This window comes from Melitaea cinxia, chromosome 7 (genome assembly GCF_905220565.1).
Source record: "Melitaea cinxia chromosome 7, ilMelCinx1.1, whole genome shotgun sequence".
NCBI classification, from domain to species: domain Eukaryota; kingdom Metazoa; phylum Arthropoda; class Insecta; order Lepidoptera; family Nymphalidae; genus Melitaea; species Melitaea cinxia.
Window position 1 is genome coordinate 16,096,870 of NC_059400.1, and position 13,724 is coordinate 16,110,593.

General features: G+C 44.9%; 1 protein-coding gene across 1 annotated transcript in view; it reads right to left on the reverse strand.

Moving 5' to 3' along the window:
* The window catches only part of LOC123654915 (protein GDAP2 homolog), a 95,399-nt gene that overhangs the window by 63,109 nt on the left and 18,566 nt on the right, over window positions 1-13,724 (reverse strand). The window contains exons 3-6 of the mRNA XM_045590772.1: window positions 13,162-13,304; window positions 10,769-10,901; window positions 9,426-9,535; window positions 7,621-7,857 (exon numbers count right to left, since the gene is read on the reverse strand). Coding sequence (XP_045446728.1) covers window positions 7,621-7,857; window positions 9,426-9,535; window positions 10,769-10,901; window positions 13,162-13,304 — 623 coding nt within the window. The remainder of the gene's footprint in view (window positions 1-7,620; window positions 7,858-9,425; window positions 9,536-10,768; window positions 10,902-13,161; window positions 13,305-13,724) is intronic.

A 13,724-nucleotide genomic window follows, 5' to 3' on the forward strand; every position in this document is an offset into this window, starting at 1 on the left:
CAATACCCTTTGTTATGAACCAAATGTAGCAACACTAAACTATTATATTATCTATGACAGTTAGTATAGTTTACGAAATGGTTTTATCTATGAGCTGTCATTCGTCACCTTTTGAATTTAAAAATTTGCATTGTTTTTCCGGTCTCCGTATAAAAGTTATGCTTTTGTTTGTACTTGTTCGTTCTCGCGAAAAATTATCGCCTTTTGTTGATCGAACCATCCTTTGTTGTTTGAAGTAATTTAATTGTTAATAGCAAATTGTATTCCTTGTATTCCTTGTTGAATTATTGTGAAAAACGTGAGGGAACTACGCCGAACAACGGCCATTTTGATTGCTGGTTCCTGCTTCAGCCCGCCACTTCAGTTAAGTATAATTGATTAGCATTAGACGTAATGATTGGCCAATTATAGTTTGATGTTAATTAAGTTATACCTGGCGAGGCTTCACCGAACAGTATTCAGTGAAACTAAGGTAGGATTTTTATTTAAGACATTGAGTGTTAGCTCTGCGTACTGCAGACAATTGTTCGTCCCGTTCGTACCTGAGATCACGCTTCCACTCGTTTTCAATATACTCCAGGTCGGACGTAACAAGTTTTGGTAGCAGAGCGTGGTTAACTTATTGTTGCTCAGTTTATTATATTGTATGAATAAGTTAGGTCACAATTTGTTTAATTCTTTCTTTATTAAAATATTATATTTAGATACTTAAGGTCTAATATTTGGATTTGAGTTAATAACAGCTGTTGTCTTATGCTTTATTGAAGGTTAATTTCTTATAAATACTCTTGTTTGTTAGTATAAGATTAGAAATAGCTGTTTAAATGGGTATTTATCAGTAAATTCATTAATTTGTTGAGTAAATTGTGTTATTGCTTTGAATCTAGTTTGTTGAAATATTAGATTAAAAAACTTAGTTTTAATTTTTTCTTGTATTATTACTGAAGTTATTTAAGATTTGATACTTGATTTCAATTCAGTGATAGCAGTTGTTTCATTGGAATTAATTTGATTATTGTTTGTTGTTACTGTTGTTATATCTGTGCCTTTGAAGATGACTTCGACCGCGGTCACCATGGTCCGTGAATCTTGTTCAGGAATCACAGCTCAACTGAGATGGTTCAGTTCAGCGGTCGCCTTGGTGAATAGGGAAGACCGCACGGAGGCCTTAATAGACAGGTACGAGAAATGCCCGGCTCGACTTGAACAGGTCGAGACTCTGTACCAGCGCCTCCTTCTGCACCTTGACGATGTGCCAATGGAGTCGCTTCCGAAGGAGCGACGGGAGCAAGTCCACGAGGACTACGTCCAAATTTTGGGCCTCGCCGATGAAATCTCCCAACGCGCCCGGGAGATCTTAGCCTCGCGCGCCGGAGTACCGCCTACAAGGGCCTCTTTGAAGACTCCCGTGGGCCTTTTGACCCGACTGCCTAACCTGGACCTCCCCCATTTCGATGGTCGACTCGACGCGTGGATGGGTTTCATCGGCCTGTTCGAAAGCCTTGTGGACTCTAGGGAGGATTTGAGCCTGTCCCAAAAGCTGGCCTACCTGCTCTCAGTGCTGGATGGAGAGGCAAGAGAATTGGTGCAGCACCTCCCGATTTGTGAAGGGAGCTATGCGGTCGCGCGGTCATTACTCACCAAGCGCTACCAAAACCAGCGCTGTCTGGCCGATGCTCATATCGACCAGATAATGGACATTCCTGTCGTGAGTAATACCGCCCAGTTGAGGACCAAGATGCTTAACCCCCTCGTTGCAGCTACCAATGCTCTTAGCCGCTTGGGCCTGCCGGTTGACCAGTCGTCATACTGGTTGGTGCGTATTATGCTCAAGCGGTTGCCGGTGTCCCTGAGAGCACGTTTTGAACAGGCGCACACTAGGGATGAGGCATCTCCTCTCCCTAGTTATGAGCAATTGTTGGCGTTCCTGGAGAATGAGTGTCGCATGGGCGACGTTATGGATGCGCCGGTGGGACTATCAAGCTCCGGACCCACCAACAAACGGCGCACTGCTCAAATGGCGCCAAAGGGAAGGGCGTCCCCCCGCTTTGCAGTCGCGCAGGCTGCGCGACCGGTCTGCCGGTTCTGTAAGTCCCGGGGGCACCGGACGATGCAGTGCCCGGACTTTGTAGCGTTGCATGTGGCCTCTCGTAGGCGGATTGCTAAGGCCCGAGGCTGGTGTTTCTCCTGCCTGGGGGACCACTTTCAGCGCGCTTGCCCCGACATGCACCCGTGTCCTGTTTGTGGAGGGCAACATTTAAAGGTGCTGTGCGCCAACGCAAATGGCCGCCGCGACCACCCGGGGTCGCCTTCGGGCGGGTATGAGAGCGGACACCGGGCTCAGTCCCGCAATTTGGAGTCCGGCTCACCTCCCCCCCGCCACGCAGATTGTGCTGCTGTGGATCGCCGATATGATTCGGCGCGCAGCCCCACGGGCGGGTATGGAAGGGGGCCTCGGGTTCAATCCCGCACCTTTGTGCCCCGTTCGCCCTCATCGCACCCTCGTGACCAATCACGGTCACCTCCAGTCATTTACCACGATTACCGTGACGCACGTCCGGTACGATTGCCGTCCCCCCCTCTGGCGGAGCGTCCCCGTTTGGAGCCGCGCAACCCTCAGTACGGACGCTCCCGGCGCTACGAACCGCCGACTATGGCTCGTGGCAGTCGCCATCGAGAGGAGGGCGAGTTTAAACCACTCCCTCGTTTTGACGTGCCGTCCCGGGATAGCGGCGATAGATCGCCGCCACGCCAACATTAGGATGTTGGCGTCTGCCCCCGCTATGCACCACCCCCTTTTGAGACCGTCCTCTTGCCCACGGCCTATGTCCGGGTCTGGGGACGGACGGGCGCCTCGGTTGTAGTCCGAGCAATATTGGACACAGGCTCACAGGGGTGCATAGCCTCGTCTTGGTTGGTGGGGCAGACTGGCCTGAATATTAAAAAGTATTCAGATGTAATAAGAGGTGTCGGGAACGCCCCTGTAACCACGGTTGAGGGCCACGTTTCGTTTGAGTTCTCGCCCTCAAATTCTCAACGCCCGACGCTGAGATCGTCGGCCATTGTGATGGAGAACATCTTGGGCAGTCACCCGCAAGTTCGGTTGTCTGCGGATGCGGTAAAATTGACCGCCGATTTGGACTTGGCTGACCCTAAATTCGACCTACCTGGCACGGTCGATTTGTTGCTTGGCGCCGATGTACTGGGCAAAATATTACTCGGTAAGGATCGTGTTTTGCAGCCAGGTGGCTTAGTAGCCCTCCGGACCATATTTGGGTTCGCATTGATGGGGCCTGTATTGAGGGCTCCCCCTCCTGCTGAACCTGGAACGGCTTTGATGGTGGGCTCCGCCCTCTCTGACGCCGTGCAGAGATTTTGGGAAGTGGAAGAGCCACCACAAGCACCCCGCTCTGATCCGGAACACGAGGAGTGTGAACGGTTCTACAAGAGCAACACCAGTTATCTTCGTTCTGGCCGGATCATGACAAGATTGCCATTTCTTGCCGTACGACCGCCCCTTGGCGACTCGCGGCCTACTGCAGAGAAGCGTTTATTGGCAATGGAGCGCCGCATGAGCAGGGACCCGCTACTTAAACAGAAGTACATTGACTTCATGCGGGAGTATGAGAATTTGGGACACATGTCTGTGTCAAAACTTGACTGGCGCTCGACGGAGCATTTTTTCCTCCCGCATCATGCTGTGATAAAGCCGTCAAGTGGCAAGCTGCGCACAGTATTTGATGGTTCTGCGCAGACCACATCGGGAGTGTCCTTGAACCAGTGTCTTCATTCTGGTCCCAAATTGCTTAAGGACCTTTGTGATGTCATCACGCGGTTTCGGCGTCACCAATTCGTTTTCGTAGCTGACATCAAGATGATGTTCAGGCAAACGGTAATCCACCCTGATGATCGTCGATACCAGCTGATATTGTGGCGGGAAAACCCGCAAGATCCCATACTTGTCTACGAACTCAACACGAACACATACGGGCTGCGGTCTAGCCCCTTTTTGGCCATACGTTCGCTTTGGGAGCTCGCAGATCGAGAGCGTATGTCGTTTCCTCGCGCAGCCGCCATTTTGAAGGAGGACCTATATGTTGATGACATATGCACTGGTGCGTCCACGGAGAGAGAGGCTCTCCTTTTGCGTGACGAATTGATTGGCATCCTAGCCTCCGCAGGATATGAATTGCGTAAATGGATCTCCAACTTACCTGCGCTCTTGGATGGGCTACCTGATGACCACCAGCAGGATCCTCACCTATTTGAGAACCGTGACAATCCTACCATGATGACAGTCCTTGGAATACAGTACAGACCAGTCCAGGACATCTTCACGTTCAACGTCGATTTGGATTCGCCTCGCACTTGGACGAAACGGCTGGTTCTGTCGACTGTCGCGAGAACGTTTGATCCCAATGGTTGGATATGCCCAGTCATATTCTGGGCCAAATGCTTCCTGCAGAGACTTTGGACTGCAGGTCTTGGATGGGACGAGCCACTCCGCGAAGCTATTTTGAAGGACTGGCTCCTGTTTGCTTCCTCATTGCCTGCTATCAATATGATATCGTTGCCCCGTGCTATGCTTCCACCAGGGAAGCATACAGCGTCCCTTCATGGGTTCTCGGACGCTTCGGAACGTGGGTACGCAGCAGCCGTATATTTACGCACCGTGACCATGGATGGTCAGGTGAAGGTGTCATTGGTCATGGCGAAGAGCAAGGTTGCGCCTCTTCGAACCGCCTTGACAATTCCTAAGTTAGAGTTGTCGGGGGCGGCCCTTCTTGCTCGCCTCTTGAATCACGTCATGTCAACGTTATGCCCGTCAGTTAACATTGCCACGGTCTATGCATGGACTGACAGTCAAATTGTTCTGTGTTGGCTGAAGACGTCAGTCCACACCTTAGAGGTGTTTGTTGCAAATCGGGTCTCTCAGATCCAGAAATCGGAAACCCCGTTAATCTGGAGGCATGTGCCTGGCGAAGTCAACCCTGCTGATTGCGCATCACGGGGATGTATGGCCCCCTTTTTGGTTGAGCACTCCCTGTGGTGGGGACCTGAGTGGTTGACCAGGTCAGAATCTAATTGGCCGCGAACACCGGCCTTGGATACTGTCACATTGCCTGGGTTGCGAACCCTTGCGATTGAACGGCGGGACCATCCGTTCGACCCAGATTTCCTAATGAATCGCTACAGCTCATTAGACAAATTACTGGGGGTCACCGCTTGGATCAAGCGCTTCACCAGAAATTGTAGACACCCACAGAACAAATGCTTGGAGGCGTTCTTATCGCCACAAGAGCTCCAGGATGCTCTTCTTCATTGGGTTCGTTCTGTGCAAACTTTGAAAATGAGATTGATATTTTGAGAAAAGGCAAATGTAAGCTGTCTGGAGCCATTTGCAAACTGAACCCCTTTTTGGACAGTGCGGGTCTTTTGCGAGTCGGAGGGCGTCTAAGGAACGCAAACCTCCCGTATGGAGCTCGTCATCCCCTCCTGTTGCCCAAAAGTGGCCACTTAGTGAGTTTGTTGGTGACTGATCGTCACATCAAGAACTCCCACGCCGGCTGTAATGCCTTATTGGCCATTTTACAACGAGAATTTTGGATTTTATCGGCCCGAAGGACGATCCGTAGTGTGGTCTTTCGCTGCATGTCTTGTTATAGACTCAAGGCCTCTACCATGCAGCCTATCATGGGTGACCTGCCGTCGGATCGGGTCACAGAGACAAGGCCCTTTGCTGGAGTTGGGACGGACTTTGCAGGTCCCTTTTCGGTTAAGACCTCGACCCTCAGGAACAGTAAAACGGTCAAGTCCTACCTGTGCGTCTTTGTTTGCCTGTCCACCAAGGCGGTACACTTAGAACTAGTCTCAGCCCTCTCGACAGAGGCCTTTGTTGCGACGTTAGATAGATTCGTGTCACGACGAGGACTACCGTCCTTGATTCGGTCGGATTGCGGCACCAACTTCAAAGGCACAAATAACTATTTAAAAGAGATATATGAATTTTTGGCGTCTAATGAGACTGAGATTGCGTCTAGACTAGCTAGTCGCAGAATAACTTGGAAGTTCAGTCCCGCGTCATGCCCCCACTGGGGAGGAATTTTTGAAAGTGTTGTAAAGGTTGCCAAAACACATCTGCGACGAGTAATTGGCGAGTCCGTATTAACATTTGAGGAGCTCGCAACTGTGTTTTGCAAAATTGAAGCCATGTTGAATTCACGCCCGTTGTGCCCGATCTCTTCAGACCCTAACGATTTGGAAGCCCTCACACCGGGCCATTTTTTGATTGGACGGCCGCTGAACGCCCTGCCGGAATACCCCTATGTTGATGTGAAACTCAATCGTCTCTCGCGGTTTGAATTGATCCAACAACTCACTCAGAGCTTTTGGAAACGTTGGAATTTGGAATATTTGCATATTCTCCAGCAGCGCGTTAAGTGGACTGACAAGACTGATCCACCGCATGTTGGTGACCTCGTTCTGGTTAAGGACGCTAACTCACCGCCACTGTGTTGGCGCAGAGGGCGCATTCTTAACCTCGTCTTTGGAGCAGATGGAGTGCCCCGTTTTGCTGAGGTTCGGGTGGACGGTTCTGTTCTGAAGAGAGCGGTATCAACCTTGTCACGACTGCCAATTGATTAGCGGCCAGGTAGTCCTGGCCGAGGCGGGTAGATGTTATGAACCAAATGTAGCAACACTAAACTATTATATTATCTATGACAGTTAGTATAGTTTACGAAATGGTTTTATCTATGAGCTGTCATTCGTCACCTTTTGAATTTAAAAATTTGCATTGTTTTTCCGGTCTCCATATAAAAGTTACGCTTTTGTTTGTACTTGTTCGTTCTCGCGAAAAATTATCGCCTTTTGTTGATCGAACCATCCTTTGTTGTTTGAAGTAATTTAATTGTTAATAGCAAATTGTATTCCTTGTATTCCTTGTTGAATTATTGTGAAAAACGTGAGGGAACTACGCCGAACAACGGCCATTTTGATTGCTGGTTCCTGCTTCAGCCCGCCACTTCAGTTAAGTATAATTGATTAGCATTAGACGTAATGATTGGCCAATTATAGTTTGATGTTAATTAAGTTATACCTGGCGAGGCTTCACCGAACAGTATTCAGTGAAACTAAGGTAGGATTTTTATTTAAGACATTGAGTGTTAGCTCTGCGTACTGCAGACAATTGTTCGTCCCGTTCGTACCTGAGATCACGCTTCCACTCGTTTTCAATATACTCCAGGTCGGACGTAACACCCTTTAACGAAATGGAGTTTATATTATTTGAGTAATATTATTGTTTGTATCATTTCAAACAATTATGCATCCGATTATAAACAAATTACGATATATCTCCAGTGTTTTATTCACTAAATAACTATTTAGCTATACGGATTTTCCAGACGAAGGAGCATCGTGGTGGATTAAGCTCTGATCCTTCTCCTACATGGGGAAAGAGACCTATGCCCAGTAGTGGGATATTACAGGCTGAAGCGTATGTATTGTGAAACATTTAAGGGTGCATGTGTACGCTTGTGGGTGCGTGTGAGGTCCCGTGTGTACGCTTGTGGGTGCGGGCGCTCGGGCAGGTCGGCGCAGTACGTCAGGCGGCAGTACGGCGGTCGCGTGTCGTACCTGCGGCGTGCTCGTGCGGGTTGTGTATGATGCGGATGCGGCGCTCGGGCGGGTCGGGGCGCGCCCGCAGCCGCCAGCGCGCCGCGTCGGCCTCCCGCGGCGCGCGCGGGAAGTACAGCGGCGCGAGCGCCAGCAGCGGCGCCAGCTCGGCGCCCGGCGCGCCCGCCAGCACCACCTGCGCCGGCAGCGCGTGCGCCTCCAGGTGCCGCCGCGCCGAGCCTGCGCAGCGAAGGGTTCCTTAATGAACTAGCTCCACACACGAGCGCTCGCCTAATGGTTAGCGACCACCGTAGCTTATAGACTCCTGAAACATCGGAAGCATCGGAAGGATCGCAAGTGCGATGCCGTCCCTACCCCCGATCCTCCCCAGGAGCTCTGGTCACCTTACTCACCACAGAAACAAAACGCTGTTTGAGTGCAGTATTATTGCTTTATATATTTTCTTATTATTATACCACTATACTATATCTTCTAACTAGCCGCCGTCAGAATATAAACATCATTCTAAATCATAGCTTACATAAGATTAAAGTAATTTATATATAAGAACATTATATCTCCCTTTTTTACGTCATCCTCTGACGTTATAAGCATGACATAATTATGATGTTTATTCAATATCATTCTGACCTCACTGATGTCCATGTGATATAATAATGATGTCATATAATAAATTTTATTTATAACATAAATAAACAAATAACGACGGAATTTAGGAATACTATAATAGAACTGACATAAATATGACATCAATTTTTTCCGATCTTCACTAATATTTATGAGACACAAAAAGAAAATTAAGTGGACACGGGTAATGATATGAGTAAATAGTTACGAAATTTTGACATCAAATATTTTAATTAAACGTAAACATAATCGAAATGACATATCACAAAAATGTAGCTAACTACCAAAACCAACCAAGAGCCAAATTAACCGTTCACTTACAATTTTGCAATGTTACATCAATAGCATTGTTTAAAATACATGTAGCACCATCTAGTGTCAATTCTATTAACACGTATATAATTATATGATAAAATTGCTCTGTCAATTTTAGGTAAATAAAGGACTTGAAACTTATGTAATTGTATGACAAATTTGCTGAGTCAATATGACATAAAAAGGATTTACAGCAGATCTAATAAATTGATAGACTTAATCTAAAGTATGTAAGTTGCACGTTAAACAATTACTTGCATGTGACGTCACAACTCAAAGTTAATATTACATACAAAGTATATTACACTTAAGTCCTGTAATATCATAAAGCAGTCAATTTTGCGTCAATATGAATTACGATGGTATCATCGTATATAAGGTCATGTGCAGATCATGAAAAGAGTCACTTTTATGTCAAATTGACGTAAAATAGTATTACACTTATATGATTAACATGTGACGTCAATTATACGTCATGTGTTAATTAGGACCTCGACAAAGATAATATAAAAGTTAAAAAAAAAAAAACGAGTGTGCTTAAGGCCACACAACTGAAGTAAAACTTCTTTAGAAATAGGCCTGTACTGTGTCTTAGATATACGAAACGTAAATGGCTATGAGAGAAAGAGAGAAAAAAAAGTGTGCTCGCACTTCTCTCTCTCTCTCTCTTGCTCCGTTCACCTCGCCCAATCACACTTATCGTAACGCTCTCGTCACGCATTCATCAGCTTACTCCCCAAGTCAAGCGTGCGTATAGGAGTTTTACTTCAAAAAACAAAGTAAATTTCGACAAATTTACTGGTCCTTTCAAACTGAACAGTAGCAGTCGAGTTAAAGCTACTCACGCAGTGCGACATGCGCGGCGAGGTCGGGTGGAAAGTTCTTCCGCGGCGTGCTGATGACACACAGCGCCAGCGTGCGCACGCCCATCTCTCGAGCGCAGTGTAACACGTTGCTGGAAACACGTCAGATATTGTATATAATATGTTACAACCGCTCTGGTGTAGTGGTATGAGCAGTCGCCTAAAACACCAACGGTTTGCGGGTTCGATTCCCGCTCGGGATGGATATTTGTACAAATATTCCTTTCCGGATATCTGTCTTTGTGGGTCACCCCACCGTGCTTCGGAGAGCAGGTTAAGTTAAATTTTAAGGGAACATATCCGCCAACCCGCAGTGCACCAGCGTGGTGGATTAAGCTTTAAGGCTTCTCTCTATGAATTCAATATGTTAATGCCAATTCGTGGTTGTCACTAGCTTAGTCACACCCTTTGAACCAGTTTCATCGTAGTGAATTGGAACGCTTGTTCAAATTGACTAGCTGAAGTTAGGACTAAGGCCAAAATTTTCGTTGATGTACGGGATAGGATACAGGATATACGGAGGATATATCCTGCTCAAAATTTGGAGCAGCCCGTTTGGGGAAATAACATTACAGAAGATCATAGCGGAATAATATTGCTCTCAAGCAGTGTTGTGTTCCTGTGGTGAGTAAGGTGACCAGAGCATTTCGGAAGGGTCGGGGATGAGGACGGCAACGCGCATGTGACACTTCTGCTATTGAAAACGTCTAACTGGTAACTTCTTACCAGAGGATGAGCTGTACGCTAGTTCACAGACCTATTTGTATAAAACAAACCCTTTCGATTTAAGAAAATAGTGAGTCATCGCTGTTACTAGCTGCTTTACCAATTGGGTCGTTGCAAATTAAGACCCGAGTTCAAATAGACCAGTTGAACTACGCCATTCAGACATATATTGAAAAATGAAAGACTATTTTAGTATAGTTGTGTTAACGATACAATGCTCGAAATATATGTTTCTAGGTAGGTTTAGAAAAACATTAAAAAAAAAAACGAGTGTGCTTTAGACCACACAGCGGAAGTAAAACTTTTTTAGCTCCATCTAACTTACATCTCCCTCTCAACTTGCGTTCGTTTCGCCCGATCACACTTAACGTAACGTGAACGCATTCACCAGCTTAATGCCCAAGTCAAGCGTGCCTAAAGAAAATTTACTTCAAAACTGTCATTAAATCAACAACTACATGTCTTCATAATTATTTCTGCCTCCCCCTAGGCTCATTTTCTAGCCCTATTGATGACAAGTCATACAATTTTCTAAAACTTAAATAAGAATCCGTTATTTCGATGATATTCTAAAATATGACAATGAACACATATCCTACTTGTAGCAATTGTGCAGAGAGCTCTCGGCCGCCGTGTGGTACTTCGCCACGTACTTGGGGCAGACCGTGTGTATAATGTGTCTGCAGTGGAGGTTGTATCCGCTCGTCACCACCACTTCACCCGTCCGACATTCTGGAAATAATAAAATAGAAAAACAACTAAAAATCATGCATTTATGTCTGATATTGAAACCGTTTTTAATGTAATTAGTGGTTATTTATTCCATAGTAATATTTAAAATTGGGGAAGGGGGGGGGGGGGGGGGTTTTTTTTCAAATTTGTCGAAAATCATTTTGAGTTACGCTTTTTGCACTATTTCAAGGGCTACGGTCACAGGAACACAAGTAACAGCGCTAGCAACAGGTCTTAAGTATCGGTAATTTAAAATGGTTATCAGGAAGAATAGAATATACATACCGTTTTATACCTTTATAACAGTGACATAGACACTAATAAAAGGTTTTAGTTTATAAAAAGTTGATCAATTGAAAAAATTATAACTTTTTTTTAAGTGAAAACTTCTTTAGCCGTGTTGAATACTTTTTAGTTGGGGAAAATCTTATGGGTTCGCGTCACCGACATGACTCACGCGATAAAAAATAAAAGTTCTAAGTTTTCACTTCTATCGGCAGTCTCTATAACAGCCATTTTTTTAAATTGTAGTCTGAGGTAAAGAATACATTTATATTCTTTTTCTTCATAATGCTACATACAGCGACATCTATTGACTCCAACAAAAGCTATTACTATCATGGCTATCAAACAAGAAGTTTGTAAAAATACAAATAACTTCTGGCCCAAACTAATGTATAATATACAGGGTGTCCCAGAAAGAATGGATAACCCTGAAGCGCCTAATAGTACGGCTATCAAGCGCTCTAATAAAAATACACAAAACAAAAAATTCCAAGTGGTGCCAAAAATATGAGGTTTTTAAAAAAAAATACATATTTATTGACCTTACTCTATTTTCATGTACACCACGGCCGCAAATTAATGAAATTTGTTGTGTTTTTGGTGTTATCTTTTTCCTCATAGACTATACTATTAGAAATGCAGTAAAGAGTATGAGTATCTATTGTACTTTTTCGGAAAAAAAAATATCAACTTCAATTTTTAGCATAAAATTTGATAAGAAAATAATTTTGACAAAGTTTGAGAGCCCTTCGTGAAAAAAAAAAGTATGAAGACCTAAGCGGCCAACTATTTCAAAAATATGCGCAGTTAATACAGATTACAAAATGGTATAATACATGATTTTATTTAACGTTAAGATGCAAAAAGAGTAAACTCGACTGAAGAAAGAAAAAAATAATGTTGTCTTAAATTGTTAAAATAAAAGCGTTAAGTTGTACATAAATCAATCTTTATTTTATAAAAGGTGTTCGAATTGTCTGCCACCGACTCTGATACAAGCTCGACATCTTCTAATAAATGCTCTTCTAAGAAGTCGTGCGTAGCGCCGTTCAGTTATTATTGAAGCGGCTTCCTGCACACGACATCGTAATTCCTCCAAACTTGAAATAGGCTTGAAGTACACCTGTTCTTTTAGACAGCCCCAGTAAAAAGACGACGCCTGAAGGAAGGTAAGGTAGGAAGGATTAACTGAGGTAGGGCACAGCAGGAATTTCCTGCTCAAAATATGGAGCAGCCCGACTGGGGTCGCTTCAGGGTTATCCATTCTTTCTGGGACACCCTGTATATTGACTTCCTTATTCCAACATGCTTTATTCCAATGAAATCCATAAATAATTTTACTATTCTCTATGGTACACTCAGATATTAAAGCAGCAATTCAATTTGCTTTGATGTTTAGCATTTTTTCTACGCTCAACGTAATCGAGGTATGTAGTCCTATCAGTTTCACGGGATGCGGTTTACGATGCATATTACAAACAGTTCATCTATTTTAATATTCGTAATTTAATACGTAATGTCTTATTTGTATTTCTTACTACATTATTATTTTACTTCCTTATTGTAATGATCTCTCTCTTAGGCCTGCTAGCCACCATGTTTTTTTTATACAACTAGGTCGGCAAACAAGCGTACGGCTCACCTGATGGTGAGCGATTACCGTAGCTTATTGACGTCTGCAACACCAGAAGCATCGGAAGCGCGTTGCTGACCCTATCCCCCCAAGAGCTCTGGTACAGCGGAATGTATCCGGCTCAAAATTCGGAGCAGCCCGTCTGGGGAAGTACCTTGACCTTACAGAAGAACACAGATAGAGGATAGTCGGCAACGCGCTTGTAGCGCTTCTAATTTGGTTGAAGGTTGAAGGCGTCTGTAGTCTACGGTAACAGCTTACCATTAGGTGGGCTGTGCGCTCGTTTGCCGCGTTGGACCCCTGGTGGAATAGAGAACAAGTGTCACCCTACAATGAACATACCTAAGGACCTGGTAATGATCTCCTCCTTCAGGTCGGGCCCAGCGCCCTGCATGATGCGCTCGCTAACTAAATTGCACTCGGTCAACGTTTCGTCTGTGGTGTTCGTGATCGCGTCCACTTCCAACGTTGATATATCGCCTTGCCTGGAATAAAATAAACGATTTTATTTTACTTTGGACTTGTATTTTATGAGAACGATAACTTACATACTCAAGAATAAAGTATTTATTTTTAACCGACTTCTAAAATAGGAGGAGGTCCTCAATTCGACTGCATTTTTTCTAGTGAACTTTTTCAGTGTTCAGAACTTTTTTCTGGGTGAACCAATTTCCATAATTTTTTTTACAATCGAAAGGTAATGCTTATGATGTGATCCCATTTAATCTTTTATAACCAGTATTTACTTGACCATTTTTTCGTCTAGATACGTTGTATTTACTTGACGATGTAATGAAAGTCAGCAGCGTCTTCGGTGCGACAAGGCCAGCCTTGCGGTCACCAAACCTACCTAACGTGGTGTCTATGGGCAAAACATGAGTTCACGCCATTTTTGGCGCGAACTT